Source organism: Microtus oregoni, unplaced genomic scaffold (genome assembly GCF_018167655.1).
Source record: "Microtus oregoni isolate MIOR12 unplaced genomic scaffold, Mior012 000139F_ref0000186, whole genome shotgun sequence".
NCBI classification, from domain to species: Eukaryota; Metazoa; Chordata; class Mammalia; order Rodentia; family Cricetidae; genus Microtus; species Microtus oregoni.
Window position 1 is genome coordinate 451278 of NW_024544789.1, and position 18873 is coordinate 470150.

Genomic DNA, 18873 nt, shown 5'->3' on the forward strand with positions numbered 1-18873 from the left:
CCATGAATTAATTTAGTTAAAAGACAAATATTGTTAGTGATGACTCCATGGGAAGTCATGGGAGTAGGGAGGAGGTGGGTGAAAGGATGGAGTTGATGGAATCCGGAGTTATGCACGTGGGAATCACCGCAAGTAAGCAGATTCTCTCTCCTCTCCTCATTGCGGACTGCCATCCTGAGATTCCAAGGAATTTATCAAGAAAATCTGAGGCAGGCAGAGCCACAGGACGACCAAAGAAGATCTTTTCAAATCTCCAGACCACAAGGTCTGGACACAACAAGTGTCCACCAGGGGATCTAAAAGCTCCTGCCAAGTTGTTGAGTAAGTAAGTCTGATCCCTTCCAGAGCTGGGGACAAGGGGGCGGGGCAGCACATCCTTTTCCCTTAGCGGCAGGTAGGCACCTCCCTATTCCCCCGTAGCCCCCCCTCTTACAGCTTCCTCGCTCACACCCACCCACACAGCCTTCTCCGTTGGCTGCTGGAGAGCCATTCTCAGGCGCCAGCGGGCAGCAGTGGTTTGTCAGCCAGCAGAAGCCAAGCTGCGGGACTGGACTGCGCAGGAGATCTGCAGACAGCAGCTCCAAGCTGGGAAAGGGTTCTCACGTTTCTTTAATACTTCTTTTTCTTATTAAATGCCTCTCTCCCTTTGGCTGCCACAACTTGGAAGAGCAGAAAGTGATTCAAATAATTGACACAGAGGCTTCATTTATGGCCCTTGAAGAAGTTCTGAGTAAGTCTGCATTCAACGGCATCCCCAAGAACAGGGATAGCCAAGCTTCTGGCCCTGCTTCAGACAGGCAGAGCCCTCTGGCAGCCCAGCTGAAGCTGCAAGAGGTGGAGCTGTGGAAGTGATGGCAATGTCCAAGTCCTGGACCGAGGTAGCCTAGCTCGGTAAGCAGGTAAGCATCCCCACTGGGTAAGTGTACCCTACGGGCTTCCCCACCGGGCACCCAGGTGAGACCCGAGGCTCCACAGAAGTAAGTCCATGTTGTTTAGCCAGGGCAGGAGGCGGGGCTGAAGGAGAGAGTCTGCTTTTATCACAGGAAATTGTGGGAGACTGGAATGGAAGGATTTAATTTAAATATATATGTATTTAAATATACACAAATTTAAATATACATACATTTGCATTAACGCGTGGGGGATGAGATGCGTAGGAGCCAGAGATTTTTGTAGGAAATGATTGCAGATTGGGGCTGGCGTTTAGGCGTCTGGGTTTTTACAGGAACTGAAGCCATAGCAAAGTCTTACGTTTTTGCATGAACCTGTGATGAGTGGGCAATGAGAAGATGCGATTTTGAAAATGTGCACAAAATCGTAGAGCATCTGTGTCTGAGAATTTCTGAAAGATGATGGCATGGGCATTTACTGCTCTGACTTCACTTGGTCCCCTCCTTCCTTCCCCCATATTGGCCTTCACGAAGGTGTCCAACGACACTGACAGCAATGGACGCCCACACACCAGGCGCGGCCGCACCCCGGGTTTCAGCACCTCGGACAGAGCCTCAGCCGCCGCCGCCACCCCCTCCTCCCCAGCCCCGCCCCGTGCAGCCTTGAGCCAGTGACTCGGATTGGCTCCTAGACTGTTACCTCTAACAGCAGTGGGCGGTGACTACCTTGGTTCAGCCAGACAGGGCTCTTGAACCGCAAACACAAATGTAGAGTTCAGTTTTTAATGGGCTTCTGCTTCCCGTGACTACAGAAGGAAGAGGCTGGGTGCAAAGAAATCCTTCCAAGCTTCCGCAAATGCTGCGGCTGAACGAAGTGCCCTTCTTAGTTTCGGAGTGTGTATCCAAACTTTCTCAAGTACTTGTCATTATAAACCGCTCACTGTGTGCCAACAACCTGATAGATAGATCGTATAATTTTATACGCCGTGATATCTCTATCTGTATGCTATTTTTATCACCATTTTTTTCAGATGAGAAAGACTGAAGCAACAGAGACTAAGAAACTTTTCCAAGTTTATATAAACAGGGACTGTTAAAACTGACTGAATATTAAACTCTGCTCCAGCCTGCAGAAGTGGAACCCTAAGTCTGAGCAGAGTTCCCTCTGTGAAACAGCTCGGAGCTTGGAGTTGGAGGGACAGAACCGGATCAAAGTTGTAGCACTGTGGCTTTGGACATTCTGCATGCGTTACAGCATGTGTTTGGAGCTGTAGCTCAGGACATAGAATGTCTGCTCAAAGCCTTGGGTAAGACCATTACAGTCAGTAAAACCAGGGGTAAGGGTTGCATACCCAAAATCTAAGTCCTGTGGAGAAGAAGATAGGAGAATCAGAGGTTTAAGGTCATCTTCCTTTACTTGTGAATTTGAGGCCACACCGAGATACATGAGACACTGTCTTAAAAAAACAAGTGCTTACAAGGTTAACATAATGATTCCCTGTAAGAAGTGTGTGTGTGTGTGTGTGTGTGTGTGTGTGTGTGTTCCTCAAACTTTAACTGTGGTTGGTGAAAGTAAGAAGCAGCAGGTAGCTGGAAAAGCTACAAGGCAGTAATGAACAGCACTATCACACTGTAGGCCCGGGTTCAGAGCAGGGCAGAGCTCCATGGAAAAGATGTGAGACAAGCTTATAACTCCTTAGGAATGTTTTAAGCAGAACATCTTACAGGACATTCACATACTGCCTATCATTTGATCCTTACCACACTGTGAAGTAGTAGGACCGGAGATTCTTATATTCATTTTGCAAAGGAAGACGTGCCCCGAATTCCTTAGGTACCTACCTAGCAACATACCTGAAATTCTAAACAGTTCTCTTGCATCTTTATTTGGCAATACCTCCTGCTATAGACTGTCATATCCTTTGGAGTTTGAAATTTGGCAATTTCAGCACTAAAAGCATTTAGATAAATAGTATTAACATGTGGCAGAGATGACTTCTAAGTCACTTTTGGATCAACTGAATAGATGCATATTAGCTATATTCTATTTTGTTCACAAAGAAATTAAAACTCTCTTTAAAGATTCACAAGATACCAGGCTTATATTCAGTAGAAGTTGAAGAAGTTTAGGAGTAATAAAACGAACTATAGCCAGAAACAAATGAATATAAAATATATCTTAGAAAGTCCTGGAAGTCTGCTCTGGGTCAGTAAGAACAATATATACCTAAACCTTTGGGGTAAGGCACAAATAATTTTAAAGATACAAAATATTTACTGACCTTTCTCTTTTGCATAATGACAAACTTCAGATCACTGAAATGTTTACTTGTATGATGAGTGAGGAAGGACAACTGGAAATTTGTTGGACCTGTGACCGAGGAAAGGAGCCATCAAGGGAATGACATTATGTCACTGCATCTTTACCTGAGTAGTTGCTAGTTACATAATTTGTGATGGCTCTCTTGACCATATGCACCTTAAAGCTAACAACAGCAACAAAAGCCTTTACGTGTATTGTTTTATTTGATCCTTCTGACAACTTTGAAGATGTCAGCAATAGGATGTGAGAGAAAGGATAAAACTGTGGCATTATGGCCTTTTGCTTTTATATGCAAGCCCCTGTTCCTGTTTAACCCAGATAAGTTAATGAATGTATGAATAAGGCTAGTTGTAATACTTTAGAGAATGGCAGGGCCTTGTCATGCTAAACAATGACTAATCCTTCTTAATATATTCAAACACAACAGTTAGTATATCACGCCAGGGGCTGGAGAGATGGCTCAGCAGTTAAGAACACTTGCTCTTGCAGAGGACCTGGGTTCGATTCTCAGAACGTACATGTCAGCTCACAGTCATTACACACCCTCTTCTGGCCTCCTTGTGTACTTGGCAAGTGCATGATACACAGACACACATTCAAGCAAAACATTCATACTCGAAATAAAATAAACAAATCTAAAAACATTTAAAGTGTCCTGCCAGTCCAATAGCATATGATGACTGTAGGACACACGACTCTCAAGCCTACAACGTGTGGACTTAGTCTGTAAAAAACTTAGGCCGAGGACTTGGAAAGATGTGATAATGTGTGATTCTAGGTTCAAAGAGGAGAAGGCTCAAAGTCCATTATTTTAGCTTCATATTTTTCAGTCTGGAAGATTGAGCTAGATGGCCCCTCAGAGTGAAAAGGGGCACAAGATGCCTGTACTTTATAAAGAAGAAAATAGTATAACTTCAGGACAAGGATGGAGCGTACCCTCGCCCTGTCATGCTAGTCAAACAGTACATGATTTAACTTTTGCAGGAGGTATGATTTAACTCTTGGATATTGGTGGTCTTTAGTCTTCACCATTTATTTCATAGCCCTGGTGCTTTAGAAGTCATGATAGTATTCATCATAGCTATAATGTTAAGTAAGTTAAAGCTTATGGATCATCGAGATGCAGGTGTAGTGGGCATGACCAGAGCATGGGAAGAGAGGCGGCAGGGAGACAATGCTCATGTTTAAGTTTACTTCTTGCTCTGAAACACAAGAAAATTATTTTCTTTGAGGTTATGATTTGATTATATTTCATCTTTAATTCTTTGAAAAAATTATATATTTTTTGAGACAAGGTTTCTCGGTAACTTTGGAGCCTGTCCTGGAACTAGCCCTTGTAGACCAGGCTGGCCTCGAACTCACAGAGATCCACCTGCCTCTGCCTCCCGAGTGCTGGGATTAAAGGTGTGCACCACCACCACCTGGCTATGTATTTTTATTTTTGAGACAACTTTCATTGACCTGAAATTCACCAAGTACGCTAACCTGGATGTCCAGGGAGCATCAGGGATCTTCCTGTCTCTGCCTCCCCATTGCTGGTTTTCCAAGTGTGTTCTGCCACACGTGGCTTTTTCACAGGAATTTGGGGTCTCAAACTCGGGTCCTCATGCTTCCAAGGCACATGTTTTAGTGACCCAGGCACCAGGCGAGGTTTTAAAAATAAAATAATGACATTTAGAGTGGCCAAAGTGACAGCATTTCAAAATTCAGAGAATGTGTCAGCTGTTTTCACTGAGAAATGCAAGCTTAGAGACCCCCGGTAAACATCTCAGGTCTTCCTAGTATTAGGTGTTCCTAGCATTTACTTCATGGGACACAGAAGAGAATTAATTTCAAATGAAAGGAAGCTAGGCAGTGGTTGATTCATGCATCAAATGTATCACTGGTCAGTTCTGCCTTTCTGAGTTCTCTCTAGCTTTACTCAGCACTTGTATTGTGAGAGCCCCTCCCAGTCTTCCAGTCCATTCTTACCCTCTCCCCAATGATTATGTCACCTTTTCATTTGCAGCTGTCCACTATTTGACATTTCCGCACATGAGCATCTACCTTTAGGACAATAGTCTAAAGGGTGTTGCCTGTCCTACTAGTTAGCTGACTCCACCAATGCCTGCACTCTTCACCCCTGACCCTATATACCACAAGTCTCTCTAAATTTCTGTGATATGCTACAGTTTTCTTTATAACCCTTGGTGTAATGCCTTCAATATTTTGGTTCAGGACACTTCCGTCCCATTTTTAAGGGCTAACCCAATCGTGCATTAATTAGGACTCCTTTCCTAACCTGCACCCTTAGTTCTTCATGGTACTCATCTCATCCTGCTGTACGCTTGTCTTCAATTCTGCAACTTTCTACACCAAACTACAATTACTTCACATAGAGGCTAAGAACATGGACTTTGAGGTAAGACTGCTGGATTTGAATTCTGACTCTACTATGTGTAGTAATATGGGGCGGCAGGGCTGCGTCCCCCACACCCGGCCGCCCACATGGCTAGCTTATGCCCCCAAATAATTACACAGACACTGTATTCTTTTAAGCACTGCTTGGCCCTTTAGCTCTAGCACTTACAGGCTAATTCTCACATCCCAATCAACCCATCTCTAATAATCTGTGAGAACCGGTCTTACCGGGAAGATTCTAGCCTAGTCCATCCTGGGTCGGAGCTTCATGCCGGGAGCCGGGCATGGTGTCTCTCTCTGAGGCGTCTGCTCCCGAGAGAGCAGAGCTGTGGAGTCTCTGACCTCACTTCCTCCCAGCATTCTGTCCTGTTTTCTCCTCCCACCTATCCTCTAACCAATTAAACGGGCCAGGGCAGTGCCTTTATTAGCCAATGACCTTCCTCCATCAACTATGTACCACTTTGGGGGGTTTTAGATAAGTGACTTTCTCTCCCTGATGCCCAGTTTAAACTTTAATTTAAGAAACAAATAATATTAGTATCCTTCTCACAGTATCATTATAAGGATTAAGTGTCAGTGCACAGAGACATTGTCATTGGTCAGCACATTGCTTGGTACACGGAAAGCATACCATAAAAAGCTTACTACTTTCCTTCTAGATTTTAAATATCTGCATTACATATATCTCTTAAATCTTCATATCTGCCTATGTTTGATGATTAATAAATGAATAAATAAACAAATAACACTGATGTTTTATTCAGGACTTACTTGATTATAAATAGCAGAAATTTTAAATCACATAACCAGAGACAAAAACACACCAACTTAATCTTCTAGAGTGTTGTTTCTTGTTCTTCAAAGGTCAAAACATTCAGAAGAAAGAGGAGAATTCTCTCACCAACTAGTTTTTCAGCTTATAGGTGGGTTCACTCAGTCAGTTACAATCATCTGGGAGCTGATTGGGACCAGACAGATGAAATAGTCTCACCTACATCCAGGAAGTTAGCTTATGTAACACTTGACCTTTCTGGTGGGATAGCCCAGTCTTCCTCATTAAGGAGGTAGATTCCAAAATGGAAAATTTAGATGTTGTAAGGCCTGTGAAGGCTTTGCTAAAAAGTGATGATGCTATTTTGTCTATTTATTGGTCAGATATTCATTCATTTACCAGGATAGGAGGTTTTGCAGCCATGCTTTACAGTTTACTGTACGTGTCAGTCTAGGGATAAGATGACTGGATCAGAATGTAGGCTTTAGTTTAGTATAGTGGTGCCTATTTATACTCCAGCAGGTTCCTGATGGTTTCCTGCATCCTTTTGGTTGTCATTCTGTCTAACACTGAGTGGTACCTTGTACTTTGATTTGATTTTCCTTGAGTACTAATGAGAATGAGTACCTTTGATGAGCATGTAAACCTCATGGGTCATTTGTGTATCCTCTTTTGGAGGAAGTGATTTGGAGCAGTTCTTTATATAGTCTGGATATGAGTCATTGTAATTTGCTCAACTTTCTCTCTTGGATCCTGATTGATTTTTCTCTTGATTACAAAGGAAGTAACATTTGAGCTGATGTTTGGAGGATGATGAATAATTAAAGAAGAGCAGGGAGTCCTTATAGTTAGAAACAAGAGCAGTGCCAGGAGAGGGAAAAGTGGGCGTATTTAAGAAACATTGACATTTTAAGGTAGGCAGAATGTGAGAAGAGCTGGCATTGCAGGAAGAAGATTCTGGGGGGTGAGTTAGGGTCAGGGGAAAAAGGCTTCCATGATGGAATAAAGAGAAGTGTTTTCATTGGATACCCCCTTTCGTTTAGGTAAAGCTTGTAAACTCTGCTTTGGATCTCTAGATCTGGAGACTAAGAAGTTTATTGAATATTAAACAATGCAAGACTTTAACACAGCCACCATAGGTAGCACACCATTAAGGAGATCATTATAATAGCAGCAGAGAAAGAGAAAGCCATGTACACAGAGAGAAGATGAAGATCAATAGGATATTAAGAAAGAAAAGAGATGAGGAAGGAGACAGAAATAAAGAGGTATTGATATGTCAATTGTGCAATGTACTGAGGTGACAGCAATTTTTCAGAAACGCTTATACATATAAGCACAATTGCAGCAGGTTAGACTTAGAGCCTTTAGCATAGTGCATCTGAAGTAGTGGGAAATGCACCGAAGACGGAAGGTACAGGCGTTGCTTCTCTTACTTTTCAAGAAAAATGCTTCCAGGAAGAGCTGGGATGGATGAATGAATCTCTTTCTCTTAATGTGGTATGATGTGCTGTGATGGTGATGGAGTGTGTGTGTGTGTGTGTGTGTGTGTGTGTGTACGCACATGCGCATGAGTGTGGAGAGGCCATAGATCAACCTTGGGTGTTATTCCTAAAGAGCCATCCTCATTTTTATTTTTGGGGACAAGGTGTCTCACTAGGACCTGCAGTTCAGCAACTAGTCTAGGCTGCCTGGCCACCAGGTCCCAGAGCTGTTAGCTCCCCATCTCTAGAATTGCAGGTGTACTTTACCATGCCTGTCTTTTAAAATGGGTTCTCAGAATGGAATTCAGGTCCTAATGCTTGCATGGCTGAGCTATCTCTCAGGCTCTTTTTTTCTTTTTTATGCATTAATTTTTTTTAAAGGATGAGCGTCTATTTCTTAGTTATAGCCAAGAATGCTTTGCCTTCCAATTTTCTAGAAAATGAAAACTGAGAAGCCATTGCTTTGAGTAGTACAGAAATAGAAAGAATGCTGTAGATCAGATGAGGAAGAATGACAGGCCGTCCACTCAGTGAGAGCTGGAAACCCAGGTGTACATGTGGAGAGGTAATTCCTGCAGACATGCATCATTGTAATTGACACCCATAGGCTGGCCAGGATATCCATGCCAGCTTTCCCTTACCTCCTTATTTGTATCTCAATGTATCTCAAGCACACAGTGTGGAAGTTCTGAGTCCATGGGCAAGACAACTCGTATGAAGAGAACAAGTCATAACGCTAGAATGTGGCAAATTTTGATGGAGGAAACTTTGGTTTTTGAACTTTGTTTCACAATACATGTGAGCAAAAATTCAACACCGGTCCCTGTTCTCTGCCATTTATCAGTTCAACAAGAGGGAAGAATGTGGCATTGTGGGGGCTACTGTGAATTAGGCAAGGGGGAATTCCGACATCTGCTGGGAAAGGGGGGACTAGACCCTGGAAAAGAATGGACTTATTGAATTTATTTTACATATTTATTACTGCTTTCTCTTCACAATCATAGTGATACATCTTAATTTAGGAACACAACAAAGAGAAAGAAAATGAATCCCTCCCTAGGCCTATTATCTAGAATTAGGATCAACATGTTGGTGTATTTTCTACTAGCTATTCTGATCCACATCAATAACAATGCTTTTAATGATTATTTGTAAAGTGGCCTACTCATTATGTGTGAATCACTGCTAAGTGCCGAGGATCCAACAGTGACAAAAGATATGAATGTTTATTTCCTAAAGGAACTTATTTCTATATTTGTATTAACTGAGCAGTCAACACAACCTTATCTTGAAATTTAAAAATAGTTCCTGTGTGCTCCGCATTATACTGATTGCTTTTCATATTGCTAGGTGGCTTTTTGTGTGTGTTTGTTCTACACATGTTTTTAGAGTTATTCATTTTATTTTATGTGTGTGAATGTTTTGCCTTCATGGATGTATGTGTACCAGGGGTATGCCTGGTGCCCATGGAGGTCAGGAGATGTTGGGTTCCCTGAAATTGAAATGTTAGCCACCACGTGGATTCTGGGACTCAAACCCAGGCCTTCTGCAGGAGTAACAAATGCTCTTAACTCTGCAGCCCCTAGCCAGGTGCACACTATCTGAAGAAATCTTTAGAATAACCCTAGCATGCAAGTCACTACTATTTCCCATTATAGATGAATAAGCTCATTCATAGGCATTAGATAACTTAGTTCAGGCAACACAGCTTGGGATCAGGATGGGACATGATTGTACCTAGACTTTGAAATAATTGTCCTGCACAGAATAGCAACAGAATGTGTAATGATTTTTCTTCCTCTTTCTTTGCTAGGGCTGATTGACCCTGTGGCTCAGAAGTCCTAAATTGTAACCACCATGATGGATGACGACACTGAGTTGAGGACTGATGGAAACTCCCTCTTAAAAGCTGTATGGTTGGGGAGGCTCCGACTGACCAGACTCCTCTTGGAAGGGGGAGCATATATCAATGAAAGCAATGACAAAGGTGAAACAGCTCTCATGGTGGCATGCATTACCAAGCATGTGGACCAGCAAAGTATTAGCAAGTCTAAGATGGTGAAGTATCTGTTGGACAATAGGGCAGACCCCAATATCCAGGATAAGTCTGGCAAGACTGCACTCATCCATGCTTGCATCCGAAGAGCTGGGGGAGAAGTGGTGTCCTTACTTCTGGAGAATGGAGCAGACCCCAGTCTTGAGGATCGCACTGGGGCTTCAGCTCTGGTCTATGCAATAAATGCAGATGACAAGGATGCACTGAAGCATCTCCTTGATGCCTGCAAGGCCAAAGGTAAGGAAGTGATTATTATAACAACAGACAAATCATCTTCAGGCACAAAAACCACCAAGCAGTATCTCAATGTCCCTCCATCACCCAAAGTGGAAGATAGACCGTCACCACCACTGTGTGCATCTCCTTCTGACATTGAACTGAAGGCTCCTGGTTTGGGTTCTCCACCCAATGAGAAGGATGATGATTTCTTCATCCTCCAAACAGGACACCAAAGTGGCTGTAGTTCTTCTAAGGCCCTTAATGAGCCTGGATCACCCACCAGGAAAGTATCTAGCCTTAAAAGGGCCCGCTTGCCCCAGCTGAAGAGGCTCCAGTCTGAACCCTGGGGCTTGATTGCTCCTTCTGTGCTGGCAGCCTCCACACGCCAGGATGAAAACCATGGCACAAGCACAGACAATGAGGTCATCAGGAGCATCAATGACATGTCTTTCCCTAAAAGGGGTCCCCTCTCCAGAGCCAACAGCATTGACAGTAAAGACTCCACCCTTTTCCCCACAGTCCAAGAACAAGTTCTGAAAGTTCCAACCTCAGCACCAGCTACCTGGAAAGCAGCTTTCGAGAAAGGCCAGGCTCCCCATCCACGCCTTGCCAGGAGAGGAACGCTTCCTGTTGACCTAGAGAAGAGTGGGATGTGTCCACCAGGATCGACAGTCCTGAAAGATCCAGCATCTCTCAAGCTCTTGGAAAATGGCCTCTATGATTTAGATGTACAGCCAGGGTCTGACCCACCCAACTCTGTGTCCATTGAGTCAGGCAAAGGACCTTTAGATAGAAAGAAACTAAACAGCTCACACTTGTCCCTTTTCCATGGCTCTCGGGAGTGCCTGGATGCTGTACCCAGCACATCTCCCAGCTCAGTGCGTCGCAGGCCCCCTCATCTTTTAGAAAGAAGAGGTTCGGGAACTCTCTTACTAGACCGCATTGCTCACACAAGGCCTGGCTTTCTTCCTCCTTTAAATGTGAATTCAAACCCACCTATCCCAGATATCAGAACCAGTAGCAAACCAGCTTCCCCACTTGCTGGTGGCTTAAAATCTATGGTTCCCGTTGCTCCAAGTTCACCAAAGAGAGTTGACTTGAGAAGTAAAAAGAAACTTCTTCGAAGGCATTCTATGCAGATTGAACAGATGAAGCAGCTCTCTGACTTTGAAGAAGTCATGACCTAGAACCCCTTAGAAACAGTTCCCTCACTCCTAGTCTTTAGAATAATGAAGAAACCAAATCTAGAACAACACATCCACACAGCACCTCTTCATCCCAATCATGGTGTGTGACAGCTTCAGAAAACACGGTGACAGGTGCAACGTCACTTTTGAGACAAACCCAAGGGTTCTTTCAGAGGGCTACTTCTGAGATAAACCTTGGGTGTTGCTGTTTCACACACCAAAAGAGCTCAGGATAACTGGGTTGTGGAGTTGAAGGTACAGGAAGAAAAAAATTCTCCAAAGGAATTAAATTACCTTTGTAGTTGGAAGGTAACAGCACAAGTTTAATGGTTGGTTTTTTTCTGCCAGAAAAGCAGAAAACAGGAATTTAAAACATGAGATTGTATTCAGAATACGCCATTTGTAGTCTATAAAGTGCCTAAAAAATGAAGTTTTCATATTTCTCTGGAAAGCAGAAAAGCTCAAAAATACCCCCTAACTTCTGTATCTGAATACCTTAGTTCTACATGGCGAAGGAGAAGCAAAGTGTTCCCTCATGGAAGAGGTTTTGACATATGGGTCTCACCTCTCACTGTGCTGTGACCATTGTTAAAAATGTAGGGAGGGCATTCAGATTTCCCACTAATGTATTTTGGTTACATATTAACTTGGGTGTGCTGTTAATCCCCAAATATCACAGCAGATCTGTGCTGTGTGCCACAGGAACTGGTAATTCAGAGATGAGCATTCCTCCAGAAATGAAATCAGAGGCACCACACAGGATCCATGTTGAAATAGTGTGGAACACTCCCTTTTAAACAAGCCTATCATTAACTAAGTTGGACACAGAGGTGATATTAGTTGACCCAACAGAACTTTACAAGTGTCTCCTGATTATCATTAAGACAGTTTGGAGATTTATGATAGGCTTAGTGATAAATGACCATAGGACATGTACAGATGAAACAGCACAGTAGGTAGCTTTCCAGCTGGAAACAGCGGGAACTGGTTTGATTTTTTTAAGCCTGAACATTTAATGGGGCGAAAACCATCATTTCCTATTCAATGATCTGAGTAAATTGAGGGCAATCTGGCTTCTTCTTTACCTGCATTATCTACGTGATAGAAGATTTATATAAATCACCTCTGCAATTCTTCTGAGGTATGAACAAACCCACAGAGGAAGAGATGTAGCACATTTGGTATAACGTAGCTACATTGTAAGTGAGGAGTTAGAGCCCTCATTTTCCCCCATTTCTTTTTCCTCTTATGTGGGCTGAGGTGCTTTTGTCCATTGGTTAAGAAACTCATGTGTCCCCACAGATGGCAACATGCATAGGAAGAATCAAGGCTTCGGGTCTGACAGATTAGGGTTTTTACTTTCAAGTGTTTGACTTTAGGAAAATTAGCAGTGCTACTTTTGGCCTCCGTTACATCAGCTGTGCAATGGTATTCACAATGTCTATAAAGTTGTACTATGGATTAAACCATGGAGCAGATAGAGGCATCAGATTTTGTGTGGACCATAGGTACAAATCATTAGATGACTCTTTAGTTATTTCTTGAGATCCTGTGAGCCTCAAAAATATCAGGCAGCAAATAATGTCCTATACAAAACAAAGTCAAGTCTAGCTAAAAGATTTGAGTGTCTCTATGGGACCCTTAGTGATTCTATAAATACTAATTCCTAAAAGCTCATTTGTCACATAAAGCATCTGCCACAAAAGATCTATATCTTATACCATTTCTATAACGTTGTATGATAGAAATTCATCTACATTTATATTCCAAAAAGTTTTGAGTAATACTTATAAACAAAAATGTTTATTTTTTTAACAAAATGATTCCTTTCAGGAAAGTACTCACTGGATTTTGGCACTTTTCACACTTGGGGCTGACAACTGTTATGGAGGGTATGTCCTGGGCATTGTGTGATGAACAGTAGCATCTTGGCACTACTCAGTAGATGACATTCTGACATCCAAATGATAACCACCAGAAAGACTCTAGACATGTCCAGATGTGTCTGTTCTGACAGCAACACTGCCTTGGTTGCTCACTAACGCTCTTAAGAAATGCTGTATGTGGTGGAAATTTGCCATAAAGGACAAAGTGAATTGGAGATGTAACCTTCAGAATTCTTAGAAAATCCACACAAACAGGAGTATTAAAGGTCTTGTACTTTGCAGAAAAGGAGCATATTGGAAAGAGCACATAAAGCATGAAGATCAGGGCTCAGGAACTTGATTTAATGTGGGAAACCCATAGGCTTTTCAGAACCGCCTAGTAGTTCTCACTCAGTAGACACGCTCACAAATAACAACTCTGAATGCACTAAAGAATGAATCGTAGAGAAGGCCCTGCTTTTAGCATGTTTAACACACACACACACACACTCACTCACTCACACACACCTGCACATTTCTAATACATTTTAAGCTATGATTCGTGTCTATTGGAACTAGCCTCTGCTAGTAGAATCTAGCTGTGAGAATAAAAAGACATCCCAGAAGAGAATTTCATAAGCCTTTAGCTAAGATTTGGAAGCCTAATTTATCCTGAGTAGTAGCTTTGGTACATTCCTATTAGTTAGCTTAGGTGAAGTACCAAATAATAAATTTCTCATTCAGAGTAGTTGGACCATTGAACAAAAATATAAGATCAGCTATTTTCATGCTGGTGTCAGCCTTCTCTAGGTAGCCACCAGGACAGCATCTTCTCTCATCGCTTCCTGGTGATGTATTAGTCAAGTTAGACTGTCCTAAGCTAATGTTGTGGCAAAATTACTACACCATTGATCTTGCTTAAATAAGTATTCTTGTCTATGTCAATGAACTTCACAGAAATGCTTTTTAAGAATTGTTTTAGATTCACACATGCTTCCTAGTCAGGGGTTAACATATCCCTTTGGAAATCTAGTCACTCTATAAGTTAGCTTCTAACTACACTTTTAATTATCTATCCACTTAAGTGTCTAGGTTGTTTCTAAATATAATTTAGAAAGTGAGCCCGAAGTTTAAAGTCTAGAACTTTGGTTTGGTTTCTAGATATCCCAAAGCCTTTGGGTTTTTTTTTTTTTTGACACAAACTACTGTCAACTCTCTTAAAACTTTGTCAGTAAATGGTACCTTGTACATGCAGGATGGAAGTGCCCTTCCTGCTTTGTGTGTGTTGGTGCTTCAGATGTAGCTCATGTTGCCTCCCCTGGTTCTCTGCAGTGCTCTGTCCTATCTCAAGCAGAGGATGTGTGCAAACATGTGTCCAAGTCCATGCAAGGAAACCATTTAGATGTTTCTAAGATGTCAATAAAAGATATATTACAATCCTTCAATACAAATGACTTCTCTCTTTTTTTTTCCCCTTCGGAGAAATTTCAAGGGTAAATATTATCTCTGTACATTTTCTTTCTTATCAGTTAAGACAGTATCTCACTATGCTTGGATTGGTCTATGGTCTTTAGGATGGTATTGATAGCATCTGTCAGCAACATCAACTTTATCAGAGACTCAATATTTTACATTCATATAAAGTGAAAAGCCAGCTTTTCCAAGAGTGAGCTTTATGGTTGGTTTCTCTTCTGTGGAAAAGAATTCTATTAGTGAGAAAGTGGTTGTCACATTTGAAAAGAAATACTAAAATTGAATCTGGGTCTTTATTTCACAGTGTAGAGTTAAAATATGAATAAAATGCAAAACTAATTTAATTTTGTTTCTATAAATGAAATTGGCTTATATTTTTCCTTTTTAATACTCTTTATCTGTGGATTTGAAGTCCTATAAAAAGTTATATGTTGAAAACATGGTCCCTAGTCTGTGGTGCTATTGGGAGATGGGGCTTAGTGGTGGTTAGGCACTGATGCTGTATCTGAGGGGGATAAAAGGGTTCTCTCTCTCTCTCTCTCTCTCTCTCTCTCTCTCTCCCTCCCTCCCCCCTCTCCCCCCCCCCACACACACCAGGTACTTGATCCTTAAGTTTTTGAGTACCAGTTGTTATTTTGATTATATCACAACATAAAAAACAAGACTGAGTCTGAATGTGTAGTAATAAGAGCGGCGCGGCTGCGTCCCCAGCACCCCAGCTGCCTGCTCGGCTAGCTTATGCCCCGAAATAATTACACGGACACTGTATTCTTTTAAACACTGCTTGACCCTTTAGCTCTAGCACTTACAGGCTAATTCTCACATCCCGATCAACCCATCTCTAATAATCTGTGAGAACCGGTCTTACAGGGAAGATTCTAGCCTAGTCCATCCCGGGTCGGAGCTTCATGGCGTGTGTCTGGCCGGGAGCGGGGCATGGCGTCTCTCTGAGGCGTCTGCTCCCGAGAGGAGACCTGTGGAGTCTGACCTCACTTCCTCTTCCTCCCAGCATTTTGTTCTGTTTATTCCACCCACAGGGCCAAGCAGTTTCTTTATTGCTTAACCAATGAAATCAACAGATTGATCTATGACACTCCCACACCACGAGTGATTTCTAATGAAGTGAGATTTATTTGGGTACACATTGCTAGTGGTGGAATAGTTTAGGAGCATGGTGATAGGAAGGGCCCAAGCTGCTTTCTTTACTCCACTGCAGAGAAGGGGGTCAAATGGGCACATGCAGAAGGGAAGAGTGGATACAAAAGAGTAGGCACCTTCTAACAGATATTCTTCTGGGAACTCATAAATCTTTTTAAGAGGGTAGAACCCTGCTACCTAAAAATCTTATAGGTCCCGAGGTGTCTCTGTGGATTACATTGATTGCTAGATTTTTACATGAGTTTGGGCAGGGACAACCCACTTCTCAACTTTAGCATTCATTCTATTTACTTAGTAGATATAGGGTTTCTTAGGTTAGGCTTATGAAATTCATTTGGGCTGTTGTGGTTCACTGAGGAGCACACTTCAGAGATCTTTCTAAAGAAGGTGGGGGGAAAGGACTGAGAAAGGGAAAGGACCAAGGAAGGCTATGACCTCTAGGGAAGTGTTGCTTGCCCCTATCTTCAGAGAGGGGCTATTAAGATAGTAAAAATCACAAGTATATTATCTCCCTGCCATGCAAGGGGCTCATGGCTATCATTCCAGATTTGACAGTGGCAGATGAAAGCCAAGAGGGCAGGCAGCTTTTCTCCTATTGATCTCAGGGAGTAACTCTAGGCCAAAACAGAGAAGCTGTACAAGCTCAGTGGTGAGCACAGCTGGGGCAAGTGAGGCGGGGAAAGGGGTTTAGCCAGGACCTTTAAACTGTACCAGACACTCAGAGCTAGTCTCCTCTGCTGCTTCCTGGAGCAGATTTAAAATGTTATGTTTTTCTAAGAAATTACTCATTCCCTCCTAAGTTTATCATTTTTGGGCATAAAATTGCTGATAATGGTGTTTTGAATAATGTTTCCAAAGCTGCTGCTTGATTTTTTACTTTCTTTAATCCTCATGAAAGAGTCCTGTAAAGTCCGAACAGCCTCACTCTGGTAAAGTCCAAGTTATCACTTTGCTCTTTTATTACAGTTTGTGATTTGGGCTTTCTAAGATTTCTCTACCAAGTTCAAGTCATAAAAATTTTGTTCTATGTTTTCTTTTAGAAACTCTGTGGTTTTAGGCTTTATATTTAGATCTACAATACACTTGAATGAAATTGTTACTTATGATGTGAACGATGGACTTAGGGTCACTTTTTGGCATGTGGATATTCAATTTTTCTGGCCCTATTTGCTGAACAAATTACCATTTTGAATTTTGTCAAAAGACACTGTCCACATACATGGTCAGGTTCAGTTATACAGACCTTGTCTAGAAATTAATAAATTAATTTAAAAATTTGCTCGGAAATTTAGCAAATGATTTTCAAGAGCTAATACAGTGTTGAAAAGGAAGAACAGAGCTGGAGGGTTAGCTTTTTGTGGTTTCATATCTTTTTATAAATCTCTAGTAATCAAGCTAATGTGTTGTTAGCATAGAGAGAGACAAATTGAACAAGGGGACAGATAAACTAGACTGGAAATAGATATATTCATACAGAGGAAATGAAAAAAGAATAAACTATTGGTATATGCTAAACCATGGATGAATTTTAAAATAATTATGCTGAGTTTAAGAAGGTATGCTAGGGCTGGAGAGATGGCTCAGAGGTTAAGAGCACTGACTGTTCTTCTAGAAGTCCTGAGTTCAATTCCTAGCAACCACATGGTAGCTAGCTCACAGCCATCTGTAGTGAGATCTGGTTCCCTCTTGTGGCCAGCAAGCATACAGACAGACAGAACACTGTATACATAATAAATAAGTAAATCTTTAAAAAATAAATAAAATTAAAAAAAGGTATGCCAAAAGAGTATTGTTTTATGATTTCTTTTATTCAGAATTCAAGAAAAAATTCTAATACATTCAGTAGAGAAAAAGTAGACTATTCTAAGAATGACGGGGGCGTGGAGAGAGATTATTAATCAATGAGATGCCTTTAGTGTGATATACATGTTTATTTTGTGACTATGACAGTGGTCTGGCAGGTGTACATATCTGAAAACTTACCTAATTAAACATTTTAAACATATTTATGTTGGTGTACATAGATTATACCTGAAATTTTATTAAAATGTCTTCATAAGTCACTTTGTAGATAGTTCATTAATATAGATTTTTCAACTTGTCAAAATCTAAAGTCACCTATGAGGCAAAACTTCAGGTACACCCATTGGGATTATTTAGATTAGATTAGCTTCTAGTGATTTTCTTGATTGTTTAATGAAGAGGTAAGACTCACCCTAGACAAGGGTGGCACCATTCCCTGGGCTTGAGTCCAGGACTACAGAACAAGGAAGAAGCTGGCTGCCCAAGAACATTCATTGTTCCTTTCCCCCTGGCTGTGGATGTGATGGGACCAGCCACCTTGAAGTTCCTGTTGCCTTGACTTCATACCAATGGACTGGCTGCACCTGCAACAGCGAGTTAAAATAGACCTTTTCTTCTCTGAGCCACTGTTGTCAGGGTGTTTTGTTATCACAAGAGACACCCCAGATACAAAAGGAAGAATCCAATACAAAATATAAAGGGAGCAGGTAAGGTGACGTCACATGTAGGTGAGAGGGAGGAGGCTTTGTAGGGGCTGTGAGTAACAAAACATCTCAAAATTGAGTTGGCCGACCCTCTGGACAAAGAAACAACAGCCGTAGAGTCACTGAGTTGGAAGTCACTGAATAAAACAATGAAAGAAAAGGAAGGAAATTGAAAGGGAATATGTGACTACTCCTAGGTACGGTGGAGAAGAACGTTTTTTGTTGATAAAAGGGAGGACATAGAGGCAGGAACATCTGGGAGAGTCCAGAGTGAACATGACTCTGAACTGGACAATGTGAGAAGAGTAGGGATGGGAGAGCCAAGAGACCAGGGGACCAAGAGGTCACCGGGGTAAAGGTTATAAAATAACAGGTATAAACAAAAGGGCTGGATTATATAGGGAACAACCACTGGGAGAAGGGCAGCCCAGCCCCTGAACTGGAGAGTTCAGAGTATGGCATGGGGTCTGCCAACTATAACCTGTAACAGCTAGGGACTGAGGGATGCTGGGAGAATCTGGTAGCCAGTTTCTAGTTTG

General features: G+C 41.9%; 1 protein-coding gene across 1 annotated transcript; it reads left to right on the forward strand.

Annotated features, from left to right (window-relative positions):
- The first annotated feature begins 564 nt into the window (after positions 1-564).
- Ankrd34c (ankyrin repeat domain 34C) lies at positions 565-14570 on the forward strand. Its single transcript, XM_041646659.1, has 2 exons — positions 565-899; positions 9683-14570. The coding sequence occupies exon 2, from the start codon at positions 9727-9729 to the stop codon at positions 11329-11331; it is 1605 nt and encodes a 534-aa protein (XP_041502593.1). The 5' UTR covers positions 565-899; positions 9683-9726; the 3' UTR covers positions 11332-14570.
- The last annotated feature ends 4303 nt before the right edge of the window (positions 14571-18873 follow it).